At 46.6% G+C, this 20,733-nt stretch overlaps 2 protein-coding genes across 3 annotated transcripts; one reads left to right on the top strand and one right to left on the bottom strand.

Moving 5' to 3' along the window:
• Positions 1-5,498: 5,498 nt before the first annotated feature.
• Positions 5,499-13,725, top strand: LOC119311875 (probable WRKY transcription factor 57). 2 transcript variants are annotated; one of them, XM_037587586.1, is made up of 4 exons: positions 5,499-6,034; positions 6,597-6,755; positions 7,363-7,819; positions 13,268-13,725. In XM_037587586.1, the coding sequence occupies exons 1-3, from the start codon at positions 5,703-5,705 to the stop codon at positions 7,805-7,807; spliced, it is 936 nt and encodes a 311-aa protein (XP_037443483.1). In that variant the 5' UTR covers positions 5,499-5,702; the 3' UTR covers positions 7,808-7,819; positions 13,268-13,725. The 2 variants fall into 2 exon arrangements, 1 of the variants encoding a protein (XP_037443483.1); XR_005151177.1 differs by lacking the exon at positions 13,268-13,725 and adding an exon at positions 8,418-8,780 and having other exon boundaries at positions 5,500-6,034; positions 7,363-8,335.
• Positions 13,726-18,232: 4,507 nt separating this feature from the next.
• LOC119311874 (UDP-glucose 6-dehydrogenase 4) lies at positions 18,233-20,733 on the bottom strand. The gene is made up of 2 exons (XM_037587585.1): positions 20,593-20,733; positions 18,233-20,000 (listed from the first exon to the last, which is right to left on the bottom strand). The coding sequence occupies exon 2, from the start codon at positions 19,982-19,984 to the stop codon at positions 18,542-18,544; it is 1,443 nt and encodes a 480-aa protein (XP_037443482.1). The 5' UTR covers positions 19,985-20,000; positions 20,593-20,733; the 3' UTR covers positions 18,233-18,541.

Genomic DNA, 20,733 nt, shown 5'->3' with positions numbered 1-20,733 from the left:
CATGGCCGAAGCAAAAGGGCACAACCTTTTGGAGGAACATTCACATATGGTTGCATGAGCACAAGCATTTCACGCCCTAGTCCGACGCGTTGATCTGCAACCATGAGTGGAAGTCCCTCAACCATCAATGGTACACCATCCAAGAGGCCGTCTCCAAGTATTGCAGGGTGGCCTAGCGGTGCACAAACCACCGAGCAAGTAAGTTGATCCGTAGCCGGATATGCTCTAGTTTTGTTGATCACTAGCCGGATATGCTCTAGTTTTGTTGATCAGTAGCCAGATATGCTCTAGTGTTGTTGATCACTCCGGACATGTATTGTTTTGTTGCTCACTACACGGAATTGCATTGTTTCACTTTTATAGTCTACTCGTGCTTGTGCGGTGTACAAGAAGTTGGAGAAGAAGTCCTTCACCGTCATGCACTTTTGGTTGAAGTTGAATGGGTAGCCGAAGTGGAACCTTTTCATTGCCAAGACCGCCGCCCAAGACAACGAGGAAGAAATCAGTGACCCTACCGACCCAGCCCAAGAACCGCCGTAGAAGGTTAGAAGAAATCTGCGGGGTAAGAAGTGGGAGGAGGAGAGGGCGAAGCGAGAAGGTGCGGCAGCCAAGCTGATGGAGAGGTTCGAGGAGATCTCGGTGAAGAAGAAAGATGCATGCATGAGTCGCTCGGGCATAAAGGAGGAGCGGAAGGCGAAGAGGTTCAAGTAGTTGATGGATGCGACGGAGAAGAAGATCAAGCTCGAAGAGAGGAGGACCATGATCGAGGAGAGAAAGGCGACGCTCGAGGAGAAGAATGTCGCGCTCAAGGAAAAGAGGGTGAAGATCGCCGCCAATGCGAAGGACGCCAAGATGTTGACCTTGAATATTGACTCTTTGGATGATGATGCTAGAATTATAGTCCATCCGCTATCAGATGCTGGAGTGACAGAAATACAAGTTGGCGGTGGCGCAAGATGAGGACGCGGTGGAGGTGGACGTGGACGCGGAGGCTGCCTATGTTGCGTCGACGACACCTCCTTGACCGGGAAGCATCTTGCTGGGATGGCCGCTCCGGCAGGGTAATAATGCACGTACTGTTGAACTGATGTTCTTTTGAATTCGGACATGTAAAAGCTAAGCATATTAATTTGCCTCCTTTTGGTTATGATCGGGGATGTAATGCGGCGCGGGTGTGATCTGGCGCGTTGTGTGGATCAATGTAGATTTGAATTTGAATTTGCTGACGGACAGAATACGGGAAGTGTTGGATGGCTGCCTCCCGCATCCGTGTCCGTAGACTGGTCCCCTTGTCTGCGGCCGGATGCGGAAGATTTTTTGCGGGTTGCCGTTGGAGATGCCCTTGGGCCATATATAGTGCTGGGTGCTTATGCACCCATGCTTGAAGACATAATATAATTACATCTCAAACTAAATTGTGTCCACAACCCAGAATGTGTCACATACTCCCTCCGTCCTTAAAAGAGTGTACTTCCAATTTTGTTGGAAAGTCAAACTTTTTTTATGTTTGACCGTAATTATACAATAATAGACCAACATTTATGCCATCAAATTAGTAGCATTAGATTCATGATAAAATATATTTTCGTCGTATACCTATTTGGTGTCACAAGCATTGACATATTTTTGCATAAACTCGGTCAAACTTTGAGATAGTTGACCCTCCAACAAAGTTGAAAGTACACTCTTTCAAGGACGGAGGGAGTATGTGCTTAACAGAATCTGACAGCGATGATGGCGGTATCAGGATGACAATTATCTCTCGAAGACACCGCGTAGCATTGAAAGCCAAAGTTTACTTCTACCCCCTTCTTAAGCACTTGTGTAAACTAATGTCATAAATAAGCGCTTGCCTCTTTGGTGATACTTATTTCGTGTGAAATTTGATCAGAGTGCAATGTAAGGGTCTTTCGTAGAACCGTCGCCCCTTCCATGACCATTATTGCTACTATCAAAGAGGAGATGTCTTGGGCTTTGTGGCCGGTACTAAGCATTTGAGTGTTGTTATGGCAGTAGACTCCTATTTCCCCGCTTACTTCTCCTTAATCAATGACATGGTAAATCATATCTTATTTGAAAAATGTCATAAATGGTCCCTTTTTTTCTTGAGGCACCTATGTTAGCAGGAGTACATTGTACATGGCCATGGCCTTAGTGAAGCCCATATACGTGTCGAACTAGTGGTATGGTGAAATTATATAATGAATTGACCTGGAGTAAATATATGTGCTACTACTGGAATTGTTGCTACTGCTGCTACTACTAAAACAACAGTAGACTACTCTCTCTGTCTTTAAATATATGGCGTGTGAATTCAGTAAAAAAAGTGAATGCTCATTAAGTTTGACCAGATTGGAAGAAGAAAATATCAACAATAATATTGAAAAAATAAATTATGAAAATATATCTAATGTGGATATAATTATATTGCTTTCCCATTGTTTATTTTTATATTCCCTCCATCCGGAAATACTTGTCGAAAAAATGGATACAAATGGATGTATCTAGAATTAAAATACATCTAGATACGTCCATTCCCGAGACAAGTATTTCCGGACGGAGGGAGTATTTTTGTTTGATCAAACTTAGAAATCATTGACTTTTTGATTGAATTTATATGCCATCTATTTAGGGATGGGAGTAATAGTAACTAATCATAATCTAAATTCCAAGAATTTTCGAGCATCAAAGTACGCCAATATCATGATTCCATCGTAGGTGGGCAATGGGGGGAGTAGGGGGACGTTTTCATATTGAGTAAAAAAAATTATTGCCGGTAGTCCGCGTTGGTTTGAAGAGTTGGTCGGTTCCCCAGGGATCCGAGTGTAATTTATTTTCTTGCTGGGGTGCTCTGTAACACTTACAATTTCAATATAATCCAATGTCCTTCCGAACAAAAAAACTTACTCCGGCATGGATATTTCACCCAGCTGCTCTGGGGATAGCATTGGCTAGCTAGCTCCCATCGATGATTGGTGCGATCCCATTGTTTGTTGTTACATGAGATTTTACCATGCCATCCAGTAATTTTCGGTAATTAGTTGAGTAAGTACAGTTACTTGCTCTCTCTCTCTCTGCCACCGGTCACCAGCGTCAAGTCGTCTGTCACCCACCAAGCCAACGAGGAAGAAATCAGTGACCCTACCGACCCAGCCCAAGAACCGTCGTAGAAGGTTAGAAGAAATCTGTCGGGCAAGAAGTGGGAGGAGGAGAGGGCGAAGCGAGAAGGTGGGACAACCAAGCTGATGGAGAGGTTCGAGGAGATCTCGGTGAAGAAGGAAGATGCATGCATGAGGCACTCGGGCATCAAGGAGGAGCGGAAGGCGGAGAGGTTCAAGTAGTTGATGGATGCGACGGAGAAGAAGATCAAGCTCGAAGAGAGGAGGACCATGATCGAGGAGAGAAAGGCGATGCTCGAGGAGAAGAATGCCGCTCTCAAGGGAAAGAGGGTGAAGATCGCCGCCAATGCGAAGGATGCCAAGATGTTGACCTTGAATATCGACTCTTTGGATGATGATGCTAGAATTATAGTCCGTCCGCTATCAGATGCTGGAGTGACAGAAATACAAGTTGGCGGTGGCGCAAGATGAGGACGCGGTGGAGGTGGACGTGGACGTGGAGGCTGCCTACGTTGCGTCGACGACACCTCCTTGACTGGGAAGCATCTTGCTGGGATGGCCGCTCCGGCAGGGTAATAATGCACGTACTGCTGAACTGATGTTCTTTTGAATTCGGACATGTAAAAACTAAGCATATTAATTTGCCTCCTTTTGGTTATGATCGGGGATGTAATGCGGCGCAGGTGTGATCTGACGCGTTGTGTGGATCAATGTAGATTTGAATTTGAATTTCCTGGCGGACAGAATACGGGAAGCGTTGGATGGCTGCCTCCCGCATCCGTGTCCGCAGACTGGTCCCCTTGTCTGCGGACGGATGCGGGAGATTTTTTGCGGGTTGCCGTTGAAGATGCCCTTGGGCCATATATAGTGCTGGGTGCTTATGCACCCATGCTTGAAGACATAATATTATTACATCTCAAACTAAATTGTGTCCACAATGCAGAATGCGTCACATATGTGCTTAACAGAATCTGACAGCGATGCCAGCGGTATCAGGATGACAATTATCTCTCGAAGACACCGCGTAGCATTGAAAGCCAAAGTTTACTTCTACCCCCCTTCTTAAGCACTTGTGTAAACTAATGTCATAAATAAGTGCTTGCCTCTTTGATGATACTTATTTTGTGTGAAATTTGATCAGAGCGCAACGCAGGGGTCTTTCGTAGAACCGTCGCCCCTTCCATGACCATTATTGCTAAGATCAAAGAGGAGATGTCTTGGGCTTTGTGGCCAGTACTAAGCATTTGAGTATTGTTATGGCAGTAAACTCCTATTTCCCCGCTTTGTGAGTTTTGTCTAAACTCTTAATCAATGACATGGTAAATCATATGTTATTTAAAAAATGTCATAAATGGTCCCTTTTTTTTTCTTGAGGCACCTATGTTAGCAGGAGTACATTGTACATGGCCATGGCCTTAGTGAAGCCCATATACGTGTCGAACTAGTGGTATGGTGAAATTATATAATGAATTGACCTGGGGTAAATATATGTGCTACTGCTGCTACTACTACAACAACAGTAGACTACTCTCTCTGTCTTTAAATAGATGGCGTATGAATTTAATAAAAAAAGTGAATGCTCATTAAGTTTGACCAGATTGGAAGAAGAAAATATCAACAACTACAATATTGAAAAAATAAATTATGAAAATATATCTAATGTGGATATAATTATATTGCTTTCCCATTGTTTACTTTTATGTTTTTGTTTGATCAAACTTAGAAAGCATTGACTTTTTGATTGGATTTATACGCCATCTATTTAGGGATGGAGGTAATAGTAACTAATCATAATCTAAATTCCAAGAATTTTCGAGCATCAAAGTGCGCCAATATCATGATTCCATCGTAGGTGGGCAATGGGGGGCACTAGTAGGGGGACGTTTTCATATTGAGTAAAAAAATTTATTGCCGGTAGCCCGCGTTGGTTTAAAGAGTTGGTCGGTTCCCCAGGGAGCCGAGTGTAATTTATTTTCTTGCTGGGGTGCTCTGTAACACTTACAATTTCAATATAATCCAATGTCGTTCCGAACAAAAAAACTTACTCCGGCATGGATATTTCACCCAGCTGCTCCGGGGATAGCATTGGCTAGCTAGCTCCCATTGATGATTGGTGCGATCCCATTGTTGTTACATGAGATTTTACTATGACATCCAGTAATTTTCAGTAATTCGTTGAGGAAGTACAGTTACTTGCTCTCTCTCTCTCTCTCTCTCTCTCTCTCTCTCTCTCTCTGTCACCGGTCACCAGCGTCAAGTCGTCTGTCACCCACCCACCAAGACGTTACCGACGGAGACCGAGACCGTGAGAAAGTTCCAAAAATCCGTTCCTTATCGACGCGTCTGCTCCGCTCCGCACCGCACCAAAAATGATGCGCGACCCCAGTCCTACTCTCCCCAGTTGTTACTCCCAGCCAGCAGCACCGTCCAGGGCCCGGCCGCACGCTACAACTAGAACCAACCCCAGCCCCGGTGCAGTGCACAGCCAGTGTAGCTAGGCTCTCTCGCAGCGAGAGCAGGACGCAGGACGGCTAGCTAGCTTTGATCGGCCGGCCGGATCGGAGTGCTCGTGTGTCGGGGGCCATGGCCGGCGCCGCGGGCGACAGGGCGGAAGGTGTGGGCGGTGGCGGGGACTGGCCGCCGTTCGCCGGCGACGCCTTCGCGGAGTACTCGTCGTCGGTGTTCGCGGAGCTCGGTGGATGGTCGGATGGCCTTGGCGCGGGCGCCGGGGAGCTGCCGCCGCTGGATCTGCCGGCGGCGAGCGCGTCCGGGCCGGTCCCGATGGCGCGGTCGGACGAGATCATGCCGGCCGCGTCAGGCGAGCCCGCAGGCGCCGCCTCCTCCTGCTCCAGCGGCGACGGCGCCGCAGCCGCCGCGGAGAACGCCGACAAGCCGCAGGAGGCCGCCGACGCAGCGTGAGTCTAGCGGCCCGTCCACCTCTCATCTCTGCCTCGCTTTGCTTGCGACATGGTTACGCGGATCGCGCGTCCGCGAGGGGCAATTCCGGCAGCGCGCGCGGGCCGCGACGTGTCCACGCGGATCCGCCGTGATTCGCGTGCGTACTATACGTAGTAGTAGATCGTTCCCGGTCTCACTCACTCTCACGCGGTTTCTCTTTTATTTTTTCTTCTTCTCTCTCCACACTCTCTACTCTACACCGGCCTCTTGGGTTCTTTGTTTATTCTTTCGTCCCCTTTCCTCGCGTATTGGTACGCCATTCGTATACGCGTACGCATGTATTACTGCGCGTGCGTACTATACATCATCACTTCTAGATCCGATCGTTTGATCAGACAAGTACATATTAATTTCATAATATACATGTTGAGCTAAGCATGCTAGCTAGCGAGCAATCCCGGTATTTCTTGACGGAGGGAGTACTAGCTAACCATCCATGAAGAATTCACCCCGAAAAATCAAGTGTCGATATGTATTTCTTTGACAGAATCAAGTGTTGATATGTATGTGTGCGCGCAGGAGCATGAAGCCGGCGGCGGCGGCAGGGAAGAAGGGGCAGAAGCGGGCGCGGCAGCAGCGGTTCGCCTTCGTGACCAAGAGCGAAGTTGATCACCTCGAGGATGGGTACAGATGGAGGAAGTATGGGCAGAAAGCCGTCAAGAACAGCCCTTTCCCAAGGTACTTCATCCACATCTATCCATCACTTCACTTGTGTTGCTTATAATGTTCTAATAGTAATATTTGTTATTTGCACACATGGACGCTTTTGGTTTCTTATTTCGGCCTACTGCCTTTTTCTTTCAAAGAAAACTACAAGCGTTTTCTAAGAGAAAATCATGCGCAAGCAGTTTATAACGATCGACCTTGACCAAACGTATGGATCATGGTGTTGCTGTTTGATCAGACGCGGTTGGCGATTAATTTGGACCTTTTGTTTCTGATCAGCTATTCCCTATAGACAGTATATATGAGATTTTCAGTTAATTACCGTATTGGAAAGAGGTCTCTATTGGAAATGACTGCCCAACCCATCTTCTAGAAGCTATGGAATCTTTTTTTTCCCAACTGAGCTTTACCCCATGTAGCTGTAGAATCCGCAGGGCAGAGAGCTTACCCAATGTAGCTAACAGAATCTGCAGAGTAGATACGGGTGACTAATGGGGAGTGAGGATATTTGAGATGAGGCATAGAAAGCATGCAATCTTCTTGTGGCGGTTCATTTTCAACTTTTCTCTTCGGGGTATATGCATACGTTCTCACCGAACTGGCTTTCGATTTTGAGCAGGAGCTACTACCGGTGCACCAACAGCAAGTGCACCGTGAAGAAGCGGGTGGAGCGGTCGTCGGAGGACCCCTCCGTGGTGATCACCACCTACGAGGGCCAGCACTGCCACCACCAGACCTCCTTCCAGCGCGGCGGCATGCACTTCCACGGCGCCGCCACCGTTGCGCTCGCCGAGCAGATGTCGTTCGTGTCAACTCAGCAGCTGTACAACCTGCCGCCCCTGCGCCGACAACAGATGAATCCTGCATCGTCGGAGTCCGCCGTTAGCTCCGTGCCGCCGTCTTTGCAGCAGCTCAACGGCGGCGACGAACTGCGAAGGTCAACTAGCTATAGCCCCACGGCGTCCGCGGTGCAGACACCGTCGTCGTCGTTGGTGCCTCCGGACGTTTCCTTTGACATGGGACTGCTTGGCGACATCGTGCCTCCAGGAGTAAGAAATGGATGACGATCTATAATGGTAATTATTTTAAGATAATAGGTTTATAAGCGAGAACGGCTACGGTGTGGACGAGCTCATGCGCTCCCGCTAGCTGGACGAACGACTCCATGACGCGTAGCACAGCATATTTACTGCTATGGTGTGCATTGACGTCGAGTACAGGTGCTCCACCGTCCAAACTAACCCGAAAGTAGCGGCTCAGCTTCGTGTTGTTCCGTTGGAACATGAATGTCGGAGTGGCCCATAACCGAATGCCGCCGTCAACTTCCGCTACTGAGATGGCGTCCTCCGAAAGGGTACTTGGGTGCCCAACTCTCAAAAGTAAATGGGTACCCATGTTTGGGCCCATGGTTGTCTCAGCGTCGCTGACCAGTAAAAGAAATATATCTTCCTTCTCCCATAGCCGCCTACAGAGCAGGAGCTCATGGCGATGCAGATGTCGCCATAGCCGCCTACAGAGCAGGAGCTCATGGCGATGCAGATGTCGGCCGCTGGAGGTGTTGAAGTCGAGTTTTTGTCAGATCCCGTCGACAGGTACACTTTTCCGCTACCAGTTTCTCTTCCCGTCGACAGGTACACGTTTAGCAGCTGATCTGTTGTATCCTTCTCGAAAAAGATTTCCACTGCGAGATCTCGCTGCCGCACAGCCCTTGGTTGCTTACGAGACGTACAAATCCATGGAGTGTGAGCCTGCTGAGTCCAGCATTGGTGATGTGGGAGACGCTCCGGTCAACAGTAATTGCAATGCGATTGCCTTGTCTGCAGCAGCATCTGAGCATTCTACGGGCAAAGACACCCCTGAATCCCCAGGCTGGAGGAAGAGGTACAACAGTTTGCCAAATCTTCAGTTAGCATTATATGTGCAGATGACCTGTTCTTGCGTTATCTTAAGACGAATTGTCGGATATTCAAATTCAGCTGTGTATCACATGTAATTAAACACTGCATTCAACGATGAGGCCTAAGAAATTCAATCCAATTGATGCAGAATGCGAGTCGGAAGTTCATCTAGCGAGCGCCACCCATGCGCTGACAGGATGAGTGCTTTGGAAGCAACACTAAGAAGCTATGCAGAGAAAAAAAATTGACACTGTCGTAGTTCCTACTATGGGGACAAAATTTAATTCTCTTGAAGAAGCCTGCTAGAACATGTTCCTGGATGTGCATGGATGCAGAAAATGTCCTTGGGATATAGAGCTGGAAATCTGGGACTTAGGGTGTTGTAGAGCATCCATGTCATCCAAGTGAGAGGAGAATATCCTTTGTCTTTAGGACATGCTTGCTGAACATGCAAGTTCGCTAGACGAAGGATGGGTATAACTGATGAAGCTTTATGCAGTCTATTGGCACCCATCTCGTACAGAGCTATTGCCGAGAGCGCCTTTGCATCTGACGTCGTGCGCCAGAGCTGGTCATAGGGGACCACACGCAGCTTGATCAGCTCGACATGGTCCCGCAGGCCCGTTTCCTTCCCTTGGAGAGCCTAAGGCTGGCCATAGTGGGGGTAACATAACCTGTAACATGCACTTGGGACTAGCAAATATGCTTATGTGGCACATAATTAAAGAGGAGAGAGAGGGTTAGAGTAACATAGGTAGATACCATATCATGTTAAATGCTATGCTACTTTGTGTCATGCATGACAATAAATATGATCATCTATGATACTACTTTATGTTACTATGCACTGTGGAGGTAGTATCATACACTAGTATCATATGCATGATACTAGTATATGTTACTTCCCACTATGACCAGCCTAATAGTCTCCTCGTCCACGTGCCCCCTATAAAGGAACATGCCAATCTCTTTGTCACAGCCACCCTGGTAAAAAGAGGAAGATGTTTAGTCGAGGTATTGCACAACCAGGAGCAAGTGTAAGTTCTTAGAACAGGTGTTGAAATTGCGTCAGCATGGATCAAGAGAACTTTTCCATTCTAGGTATATGATGCCAAATGAACATCCCATTTATAGAAGTTTTGCTGAATCACATGACAAAATTGCTATGCAGTACACTTTGCTATGTTTCCAAGCAGGATTATTACAGATCTGCAAAGTTATTGCGAACTGAATTCATCCATCTGTCTTCTGCTTTTTTGTGTTGCGTGTGATTCTCAACAAAAACATATGGGTATAATGAGGCAAGGAACCCAAACTACGTATATCAAATGTTATCATCAGGTCTGCCCAGTGCACGGAAGCCAATCTGAGTCAAGTTATGTTATTCTTTTTTGAAACAGAAGTTATGGCTTAATTGTGAACGGAAGGGAATGCAGGCCACTTACCGGTGATGGTAGCATTCTGCACCCAGTAGCAGGGTCCGGCGAAGCAGTAAGATCAACCATGCCCTGTAGATTTAACTTTATACCAGTTTCTTCTTCGACCTAGCAACAATCCAAGTATAATTAGCGAAGAGTGACGTATACATTAACTGAATACTTAGTACTTCAGAAATTAAGTCGAATTCCTGCAGTGGCAGCAAGATTGGTGTATGTCTTGTGAACCAAATCGAGGTAAAACAGGGCTAGTGTGACTGACTAGCTGCAATAGCATGCAAAATTCAGTGGATATAAACTGTATATTTGGGGAAAGAAGATACTAATCTCTCGGACTGCGGTGATGTGACTCGATTAGGCTCGGTTTCTTGGTAGCTAAAGGTAACATTTTGTTTTGCGGTTTCTTGGAAGTTTCAGAGAAACATGAGTTACCTCCTTATGTTCACTAACTCCTATATCACTGTTTCAGCAAGGGTCACTTGCTGATGAAGATTCCCGAATCTCTCTGAAGATTGAGATTGTGTAGATCGAAAAACTAAGGGCAAACCCGAGTAGCGAGAACCAATTAAAGGTGGAAGTATAAAAATCTCAGAAAACAAAGACATAGTAAGTTGGAGATTTAGAACTTTACATGTGTATAGCTATTCCCATCGAATTGAATAAAAATATCAATTCACCCACGATTCTGACCTAATCGATTTGGATGGAACTGCCACTTTCCCCAAAAAGTTCTGAAAATCCTGATGGAGATCATAAGCTACAGACATGCAACCGTGATATCTCTACAGCTAAACGCTGCTGCGATATCTCAAATATTGGGCCAGTGTTTGGCAGACATCATATTTGGAAGTTGAAAGTGTGGATTAAGATTAAAAATTGCATATGATTTTTACAACCTAAGGTAATCGTCAGTAAAGATAATCTGGTCATACAAAAAATCATCACGCATAAAAACTAATGATTTAATTTATGTTTAGATGAGCGACCCCTGTTAGCTGCAGTTGCTAGCCAGTTGACTAAGACCTGGTATATACTTTACACATCATAGCAGCCTTTTTGATAAACTATCTACTACATATTATTCTTTTGGTACATGGAAATGTTTGTGTACCCTTTTCTTTTATACTGAAGCGTACTTACAGAGATAAATTCAGAGGTCTAGTCTCAAGTCATAATCCAGTGAAAAAATTCTAGATCCACGATAAGTACCTTTCTTCTAGTATACTACTATGTTATTTGGCTTAGCAAATGACGTTGGAGGAATCAAGAAGGTAGTACATGAGATGACTTTTGAAGGAGGAAGTAAGGATGAGACCTCACCTGGCTGAGGCTGTACTGGAAGATGAGGCTTTCCTTCCCACAGGTGGCCTCGGCAATCTCTGGCAGCCAGTTCACGAAGCCATCGCTGGCCGGCGATGCGCGCATCGCAGATCTCTCCTTGCCCCTACAGAAACCCCAACCACCCTTCTGCAGACGAAAGGATTCGCGGAGCACGCAGGGATCAGCAACGAGCAGGCACATGGAGTGGCAGTGGATTAGGATGGAAACCAGGATGGAAACCAGCACCTGCACCTTCTCCTCCCACCTGCTCCTGGATCTGGATCAGCACCTGGATCTGCCATCTCTTCGACCTAACTGATCTCTCTACTCCGATTTTGTGACAAGATGTTGCGTCGCTAGGGTTTCTTCTCTCGATTTGGGGATCGAACGGGGAACAGAACAACGTACCCGTGGGCTGGGTTAAAAACATTTGGCGGGCCGGCCATCGCGAGTAACGACCCGTCGCTAGATCGCCGTCAAACCCATCTGCGGTCAGCCACAAACACCGTCTCCCACGGCGTCAGTGCCCGTCACGCACACACATTAACTCCCATCGGTCCCACATCGGAAATTATGCATCTCGATGGAAACGAACGCCTCTAGATACCGATAGCGCACGAGCTCGTCCGCGCCGGTGAATTTCCGGTTTATAAGCTTTGTATAAATATTTGAATCGTCCAAACATCTTTCCCCCGCCTACAGACTAAAGTTTATAGCAATTTCAGTTTTGTTAAAATCTTGCACTTTGAGCACTGCAATTTTAGGCCAAATAATTAGTAAACAGTTTTAGAGGACTGAGATTTAAGAAAAATCCAGGAAGCCGATAATGGATACTCCAAAATAACTTTGAAAAATGTGCAACCTTGTGAGATAGTTTATGTATATAAGCACATGTTTTGATTTATTTTTTCCATGTTGGAGGCTTTAAAATATTTATTCACATACTTCAGTTGAGTTAACACATGAATGATTAGTTGGCTATTTCCCTCAATTTGACTTCCTGATCTGCTAATTGTTTGCCCAGATTTTGCTAGTCACTTCATCTTCATGCATGTCTTCTATTGCACAAAATTTACGGTGATATTTCACACTGAAAACCAAATGTTCCCATCCGAAAACTAAATTAGGCAATAGGGCTTTGTTACGTGTTATCTATGGATATATACTAGTAGTTGGTTGGATATAGAATTATACATTTGTGTATGTATAGTAGGCTTTAATTCCTTGCGGTTGCATATATCACGAGTACTACTGTACTCCAATATCTAGCTAGCTGGGACCATCTATGTACATACTGTCAGATCAATATGTCATGCCATGTATTTACGGATGATACGTATATATGCATACAGCTGCAACCCATTTACACGGAGATCTTCAATATGTATAGTACATGTGAATTGATCGATTGGACGAACAAGTTCGTATAATGTCTAGTGTACTACATATATATACATGCATGTACTATCCATTCCATGCACTAGGTAGTACTCCCTCCGTTCCTAAATATAAGTCTTTGTAGAGATTCCACTAGGTGAACTACATACGGAGCAAAATGAATGAATCTAAACTTAAAATGCACCTATATACATCCGTATGTGGTTTATAGTGAAATCTCTACAAAGACTTGTATTTAGGAAGGGGGGAGTATATAGTTGTTGTACCGTGTACTAAAGCGAGGCATATCCTGTCCCAAGTTTTCACCAATGTTTTTCTCGTGTTTAATTACATCCTTTTTATAGATCTGTTTGTTGACTCTCTCTCTCTCTCTCTCTCTCTCTCTCTCTCAGACATGCATATCATGCACATATGCATGTTTCTATGGTGTAATTAACCTACTCTGATTTCATTTTTACTCCCGTTTATGCAGAATTATCTCCCTACTGGCTATATCTGAACTCTGAAGTCATGACATTTCTCAGATCAGGGAAGGCGGATAACCAAAGGCGCTACCCATAGCTAGGGTTTCCAGCTGATTGATCGATGCTCTCCTACAGCATCCCTTGAGACCGAGCTGGATCTTGAGCCTATTACAGACGGGTATTGATCAAAGACGATGCATGGAGTACAACGCTTTCTACTGATGACAGGATTTGCTATTGATTTTGCACTGCGCCTCATTATTGGACAGGCCCGTGCAAGTCTCGATCTCATGGCAAAATTATATGCCCACCTAATTAGCTTCAGCCTATCTGTTTGATCTACTTGACCCTTGGCATGTAGCAATTTGATAGTAGTAGTATATGGTCTTCTTGCACAATAGTATTGTATTAACCTAAACTTTTATGACTTTCTAGCTAGCTAGCTGCCTAGCAGGATTAGTTTGTTGTGGATGTATATATATGTTCAAGATTCTGCATATATGCAGTGCAGTATCGGCGTGATCATACAGCTAGATCATTCGACGCTTTGTTCTTTATTACTCCCATCAACTTCGAATCTGATTTTTTACTGTGTCTCAACATTCTAGATAAAATTTGCTAGCACTATTGTAGAACTATGATAACTAGTATAGAACTTTTTTTTTGAGTGGCACTAGTATAGAATTGTAGATACCTTAATCGTGCAAGGGCAAAAGCACTAATTTTACACAGGTATCGGGCCAGACACTATGGGAGTGTTGCTTATGTGCACGGCCCAGCAAAACACGGTGGGCTGCGGTCCGTGTGGTTGGCCGTGGCCCGTGTGCGATGCTAACAGATTTGACCCACTTGCCAGGGTAATTGTCTACCCCTCCCCTCACGGGCGCATCCTTGCTGGACACCTTACTGGACACCAACCAACCATTCTAGATCGTTCACAGTGCACCACCATGTCCACCAATATGCTTCATGGCAAAATTCGTGCATTGTAGAGTCGAAAACTTCTGCAGAGATTGCATCTCCATCCACCATCGCCGCAATTCGTGAAATCGAGGTACGTCATTCTTGCAGATAAGGAATGTGCTGGGATCGCCTCACCCTTCCTTTTGTCCAACATCTATCTCTATCTCTATCTCTATCTATATCTCTACATTGCCATCCACAGCGAGTCCTCGTCGTCGCCTCCATTGAAAGCGGTTGGGAGACAGTCATTTGAATCAATGAATTGATCTCCGTCCTCCCCTCTCTATCCATTGGCCGCCATCATGCAATTCCTCTTTATTAGCATCTCTTAAGACCTTCCCACCCCCACCTTTCTATATAGGTTAAATGATAGACTTTACAAATGGGGTGGGTTTGTGCCAAATTTGCACACATGCCGAAATGGGCTTGGGCGATGCCGTCAGCTATCTGTGTGCAATAACTGAAAAAGAATAGTAAACATTCCTTTCTGACAGAGCAAATCGATATCCATGGTTAAATTAGGTTCTTGGGGTTTGACGTGGGGACTTTTTTTTAATTAATTGCACTGTGATGTGAGCATAATAAAATATCAACACATTTTTACTAATTTCGATTCACTTTTCACTTTTTAATATAGAAATTGCCGTTTTTTACCCCCAAAGTCAATGTACTCCTAATATTTTTGGGGTGGTACTCCATCATATTTGTGTTGGAGCAAATTGATATCATTCACTATCATCCATCGAATTGACAAAAATGGATGGCCCATATTCACTTCATGGCACCATAAAAGAGCCCTATATGTAATACTCCCTCCGTTCCACAACGTAGTGCATATAGATTTTTCTAGAAAGTCAAACTTTACAAACATTAATCAACTTTATAAATAAAACTATTTATATCCCCAATACCAAAAAAGTACAATATGGAAGTACGTCTTGCGATGTAACTAATGGTATGTATTTGGTATTCTATATATATATGTTTTTTACCACAAACTTGATCAAAGTTTGTAAAGTTTGACTTTTGAAAGAAATCTATATGCACTACATTGTGGAACAGTGAGTAATGTGTGCTCTTAAATTGCTTTCTATCATGTGTGCATCTAGTACAAGGAATTAGGAATGTACTGTGCTCCTTTTAGAAAAATGCTGCTAGCTTGCTAAAGTAAAGTTGATGCCTGCACCACCTGCTTTCTAGTGTGCGGCTATCAACTTTTGGTTAAATTTGGTGTGGATGGAATGTTCCCTTCGGTTCGACCATACCATATGCCTCCACATTCGATCATTTTCAGTGTTCACATGCAGAGAGCAATGTGCACTGTGCACGCCAGAGCCACACCCCTTTTAATGGCGACCTGACCTACGAAGGGTTGATGTGCATGCATCTCACCGCTCCGTGCCTGTCAGGCTCAGATAGTTGGGAAGGATCGAACGAGGCATTTAGCGTTTCCTGCGCTTTGTTCATGTCTAGCGTGTGTAAAAATGAACAAATCTAGCATTTTTTTCCTGAAAGTTTAGCATAAAATGACCAGTATCCAAGAAAAGGAACACAAAATGACCCATCTGCACAACACCCGGAGCTGGGGCGCCATGCTAGATAGCACAACGCCCTTGGTAGAGGTAGCCCGGGACATCATGCTATCTAGCATGGCGCCCTAACCTAGCTAGGGCATCATGCATATGGATTTATTTGTAATTTGCTTTTGGATCTGGTCCATTTTGTGCTAAAGTTTCAGAAAAGGGCTAGATTTGTACATTTTCACGTCTAGCATCGCTATCATTTTCTATTATTCTACTCCCTCTGTACCAAAATATAAGACGTATTTGTAGGCTGTTCATTTAGCTATTTTTTATGAGAACGCTATCATGACTTGCTTTATTGATCAACGCAAAACAGTACAAAAGCGCAGATTCAAGAATAAAAGAGGGAGAATCATCTACCCAATTACACGAAAGATGATTCTTGTAACATTGTTTATCTATCTCATGTGTGCAATTACTCCATTGGCTTCCCAGGTGCAACGCTTGAAATGGGCATTACCTATCTTCGTCGCAAGATGATGCAATGAGAAAACAACGTTGCCCCTTCGGTCGACCGTTTAGTCATTCCCCCATAAATCTCACTAACTTCAAAGTACTCGGATCAGCAATAATTTGATGATACCCAGGGACGCCGCTAGAGAAAGTCCCTCTTTTATTGCAAGTGCCTACATCACATAAGTTTCCGATGCATTAGGAACAAAAGAGCAAGATGCGACCACTAATTTTCCATGATTATCTCGGATCATGGCACCAGCCGATCTAGGCCCTTCCTTTTTGTGACAAGAAGCATCAATATTGAGTTTCAGCAGACCAACCCCCGGTTTACACCATTTGACATTCTCCATGTGTTAGCTCTCGGAGTAGTCTATGCAAAGTTTGTGCACATAGCTCATATAAATAGTTTTCAGTTTCCTACTGGAGGGGTGCCATCTTCATGTGTGACCATTCGTTTAATCCACCACAGGTACCATACAGAAACAACAGTAACTTCCAATAATCTCACTAGTGACAAACCTGGATAGTGACCAGACACCGAGTCACTTAGGGCCTCCAAAATAGCTGACCCCGATCTAACGAACCCCGAGGCAGTAGCATTGAGTGGTTCAAGCTCGAGGAGTTTCCGCAGTTCATGTGCCGGACTGCAACCGCAGAACAAGTGCATATATAAAATCCTATGGAACAATCGGCATATCGAACACTGACCATATCGATTTGCTGGTTAATTAGGATGGTTTCACCGGAACCGCATCGTGCAATGCTCTCCATAGGAAGATCTTGATGCCCCCGGCTGATCGTCAGGTTGTACGTAGATGTATCTTTCTATTTTCAAAACTGGCCCTTTTAGTTTTCAATAAATTTACATTTCAATCCTTAGCAATCTAGCCAGCGAATGGCTCATGTAAAAACGAGATTTACAAAAAACCAAGGGGCCGTAAGTAGAAAAATGCGACTTACCTAATCGCGAACCTTGTTAGTGATTTTTTTTAGCTTTGTCCCTTTTAGCAAAAGTGTGATTTTGATTGATTCGTAGTGATTTGGATTACCAGGTTAGCATGTTTCTTTTTTTCCTAAAAAAGAGGTTAGCAAGTTTTTCGACCGGTTAATCGTGTTTTTAAGTTTGTGTGCTCAAAATATTTCACTTTGTACCCATAAAAATATTACATTTTTTGTAAGTTTGCGTGCTAGAAATATTATCGCCACACAAGTTGGTGTACGCCCGGTATAATTACCTCTTTTCTTTTCACAGAAATGAGCGTGTTTACGAGTGTGAAGCGGAGCTGGAGAAAGGTGTCGCGCGCGCGCACAAACACGTACGTGGGTGTCGGTGGGAAAGCGGGACGAACGCCGATCCACACACCTACACGACGCGGTCCAGGTGAGGTCTGGGTCGTCGACTGGCACACACACATGCACGCCCGCGTCCGCGCCCGCGCCTTGGCGCCGTTGCACGCACCACTTGGCGATCGACCTTGACCTGCAGGACCCAGCACGGCGGTTTCCGCCGCAGATTCGATCATCAAAGTTGTCTGGCGCGATCACCGGCCGGCATCATCCACGCTAGCACTCCACCTGTTGTTCACAGGCGTCGATCGACGACTTTGCCTTCGCTGTGGGCGCCGGGCCGGTGTGGAGTGGGACGGGGAATAGCATCCCACCAGTGGAGGATGGAAGCTGGAACTGAACGACGTGTGGAGTAGGCCGGTAGAGATGCGTGCCGACCCGGGGGCGAGAGAGATGGGCCTGCTGCAGGATGCTCGCCCCGCGCGTCGCATCGATACCGGCCCGCGTGGCCTCTCTGTCTGCTCCCTGCAACATATCCCGCGACAGAGGAAACTGAAACTCCATTCCTGGGTCCTTCTGGTTCAGTGGGGATCATGTGACTAGTCGATTACGCTACTGGCCAACAAGCTACAATTCTAGAGTGAAGCAAAACACACGAGCAAAAAATGAGGAGCAACTACAAACTTGATGAAAAAACACATTGGATTCTGTAATGATTTCAGCAAAACAGGCTACAAAGTTCGTTCATGGGATACAACGGAAAAACCTCCTCAGGCAGCACAGGGGCCCGAGGATTTGATTATAAGTAAGATCTACAGACGGGGTGGCGCAAACATGTATCGGAAACTTAACAAGACATGAAGATTTACTAAATTCTTATGGCCGAGAGAGAAAATGTGGATGCTTCTCCTGCAAAATGCAAACTATAAAGAATGAATCACGGTCAAACCACTTCTTGCTCTTCCTCCGATCCGGCCGGCCGACGAGGTGAACTTAGGCCACGGCGGGCATGTCCTTGAGCCAGCCGTCGAGCGGCTTGCCGATGGAGTAGACGATGAAGCCGATCTCCCTGAGCTTCTCGGCGTCGACGACGTTGCGGCCGTCAAACACGAAGGCGGGCTTCTGCATGTTGTCGAAGATCTTCTGGTAGTCGAGCTTCTTGAACTCGTCCCACTCGGTGAGGATGCACACGCCGTGGGCGCCCTTGGCGGCCTCGTACGCGTCCCACACCACGCTCACCTGCTTCACCGCCGTGGGGCTGGTCGGCTGCAGGTGCATCGGGTGGTCCCAGTCGAACTTGTTCATGGCCAGGTCCCGCTGGATCTGATCCTCCGTCACCTGCGGGTCGTAGATGCTCACCTGGGCCTTGTCGCCCACCAGGCCCTTGCACACGTCGATCGCCGGCGTCTCCCGGGTGTCGCCCGTGTCCTTCTTGAAGGCGAACCCGAGCACGGCGATCTTCTTGCCGGACACCGTGTTGAACATGGACGACACCACGCGGTTCACGAACCGGCTCTTCTGGTAGTCGTTGATCTTGATCACCTGCTTCCAGTAGTTGGCCACCTCCGGCAGGCCGTTGCACTCGCAGATGTACACCAGGTTCAGGATGTCCTTCTGGAAGCACGACCCGCCGAACCCCACGCTGGCGTTCAGGAACTTGGGACCGATCCTCGAGTCCTTGCCGATGGCGTACGACACCTCAGACACGTTGGCGCCCGTGGCCTCGCAGAGCGCCGACATGGCGTTCACGGACGAGATCCTCTGGGCCAGGAACGCGTTGGCGGCGAGCTTGGAGAGCTCGGCGGACCACAGGTTGGTGGTGATGATGTTCTCTTCGGGCACCCAGTGGGCGTACACCTCCTTGAGGGCCTGGACGGCCTTCTGGCCCCCGGGGGTCTCCCGGCCACCGATGAGCACTCTGTCGGGCTTGAACAGGTCCTCGATGGCGGTGCCCTCGGCGAGGAACTCCGGGTTGGACAGGATCTGGTAGTTGATGCCCTTGCTGTTGTGGGTCAGGATCTTCTCGATGGCCTCGGCGGTCTTGACAGGGACGGTGGACTTCTCGACGACGATCTTGTCCGACTTGGACACGTCGGCGATCATCCGGGCGGCGCTCTCCCAGTAGGTGAGGTCGGCGGCCTTGCCGGCTCCCAGACCGCGGGTCTTGGTGGGGGTGTTCACGGACACAAAGATGATGTCGGCCTCGGCGACATGCTTCTCAACATCAGTGCTGAAGAAGAGGTTCTTCCCCCTGCAGGCCTTGACAACATCATCGAGGCCGGGCTCGTAGATCGGGAGGGTGTCGCTGTTCCAGGCGTCAATGCGGGGCTTGGAGATGTCGACGACAACCACCTCGATCGCCGGGCACTTGATGGCAATGACAGCCATGGTTGGGCCGCCGACGTAGCCAGCTCCGATGCAGCAGATCTTCACCATCTTGGCTGCTTACAACCTGTGACGACAGCAAAGATTAATGGTTTTCAGAGGATTGCAAAACAGGGCACCCACTCTGGTCTTACTGCACATGAGACTCAGAGTAAACAGAGGCAACCGAGATTCAGATCTTAAAAAGACAGTATGTGACAGAAATGCAGAGTTGAAGCTACATAAATGTTCTAAGAAATCTTCTACTCAATTAATTCGGCAAATAAGCACGAACAGATCTGAACAATCAGATCCTGGCAGCTTCACAGCATGATCTAACTTGAGGTGAAAACGCTGTGCCTACTTCTGCAGACTGCATACAAGGAGCATGACAGACTGAACGGAGATCACACCAATCATCCAATTCACCGGCAGCGGCAACAGACAGCAGGCCGAATGAAAATTCACAGCATAGAACACTACTATCCAGACCACTAACTAAATCAAGACAATGAATCTCAAACCAACCCTCGGCCAGATCTGAAGACAGCAAGCATCTTCAGAGAAACCGAGAAAAGCAACAGCTACAGCATGGAAACCACGCCTCTTGCAAGAAGATCAGGCGCCAAACTAGAGACTAAACCGAAGGAAACGCTAACCAGATCAGGGAGAACTCTCACCAGATCTCAGGAACTCGGAGAAGATCTCGAGAGGAGGGGCGCGCACTGCTGAAGGAAAGCAACGGAGGCGACTTCTTGGTATGCAGAGAAGAAGCTGCTGCTGCCCACGGGTTGTATGCAGAGAGGAGGCTGCAACTCCTT

This window comes from Triticum dicoccoides, chromosome 5B (genome assembly GCF_002162155.2).
Source record: "Triticum dicoccoides isolate Atlit2015 ecotype Zavitan chromosome 5B, WEW_v2.0, whole genome shotgun sequence".
Classification (NCBI taxonomy): Eukaryota; Viridiplantae; Streptophyta; class Magnoliopsida; order Poales; family Poaceae; genus Triticum; species Triticum dicoccoides.
Note: the sequence above shows the minus strand (reverse complement) of the source record. Positions and strands in the feature narration are given on the sequence as shown.

Bases quoted from the DNA above. Each gene is read 5' to 3' on its own strand.
- LOC119311874 (XM_037587585.1), bottom strand. From the start codon at position 19,984: ATGGTGAAGATCTGCTGCATCGGAGCTGGCTACGTCGGCGGCCCAACC.
- LOC119311875 (XM_037587586.1), top strand. From the start codon at position 5,703: ATGGCCGGCGCCGCGGGCGACAGGGCGGAAGGTGTGGGCGGTGGCGGG. The intron at 6,035-6,596 runs GTGAGTCTAGCG...GTGTGCGCGCAG, and splicing joins CAGGAGGCCGCCGACGCAGC to GAGCATGAAGCCGGCGGCGG. The intron at 6,756-7,362 runs GTACTTCATCCA...GATTTTGAGCAG, and splicing joins AAGAACAGCCCTTTCCCAAG to GAGCTACTACCGGTGCACCA.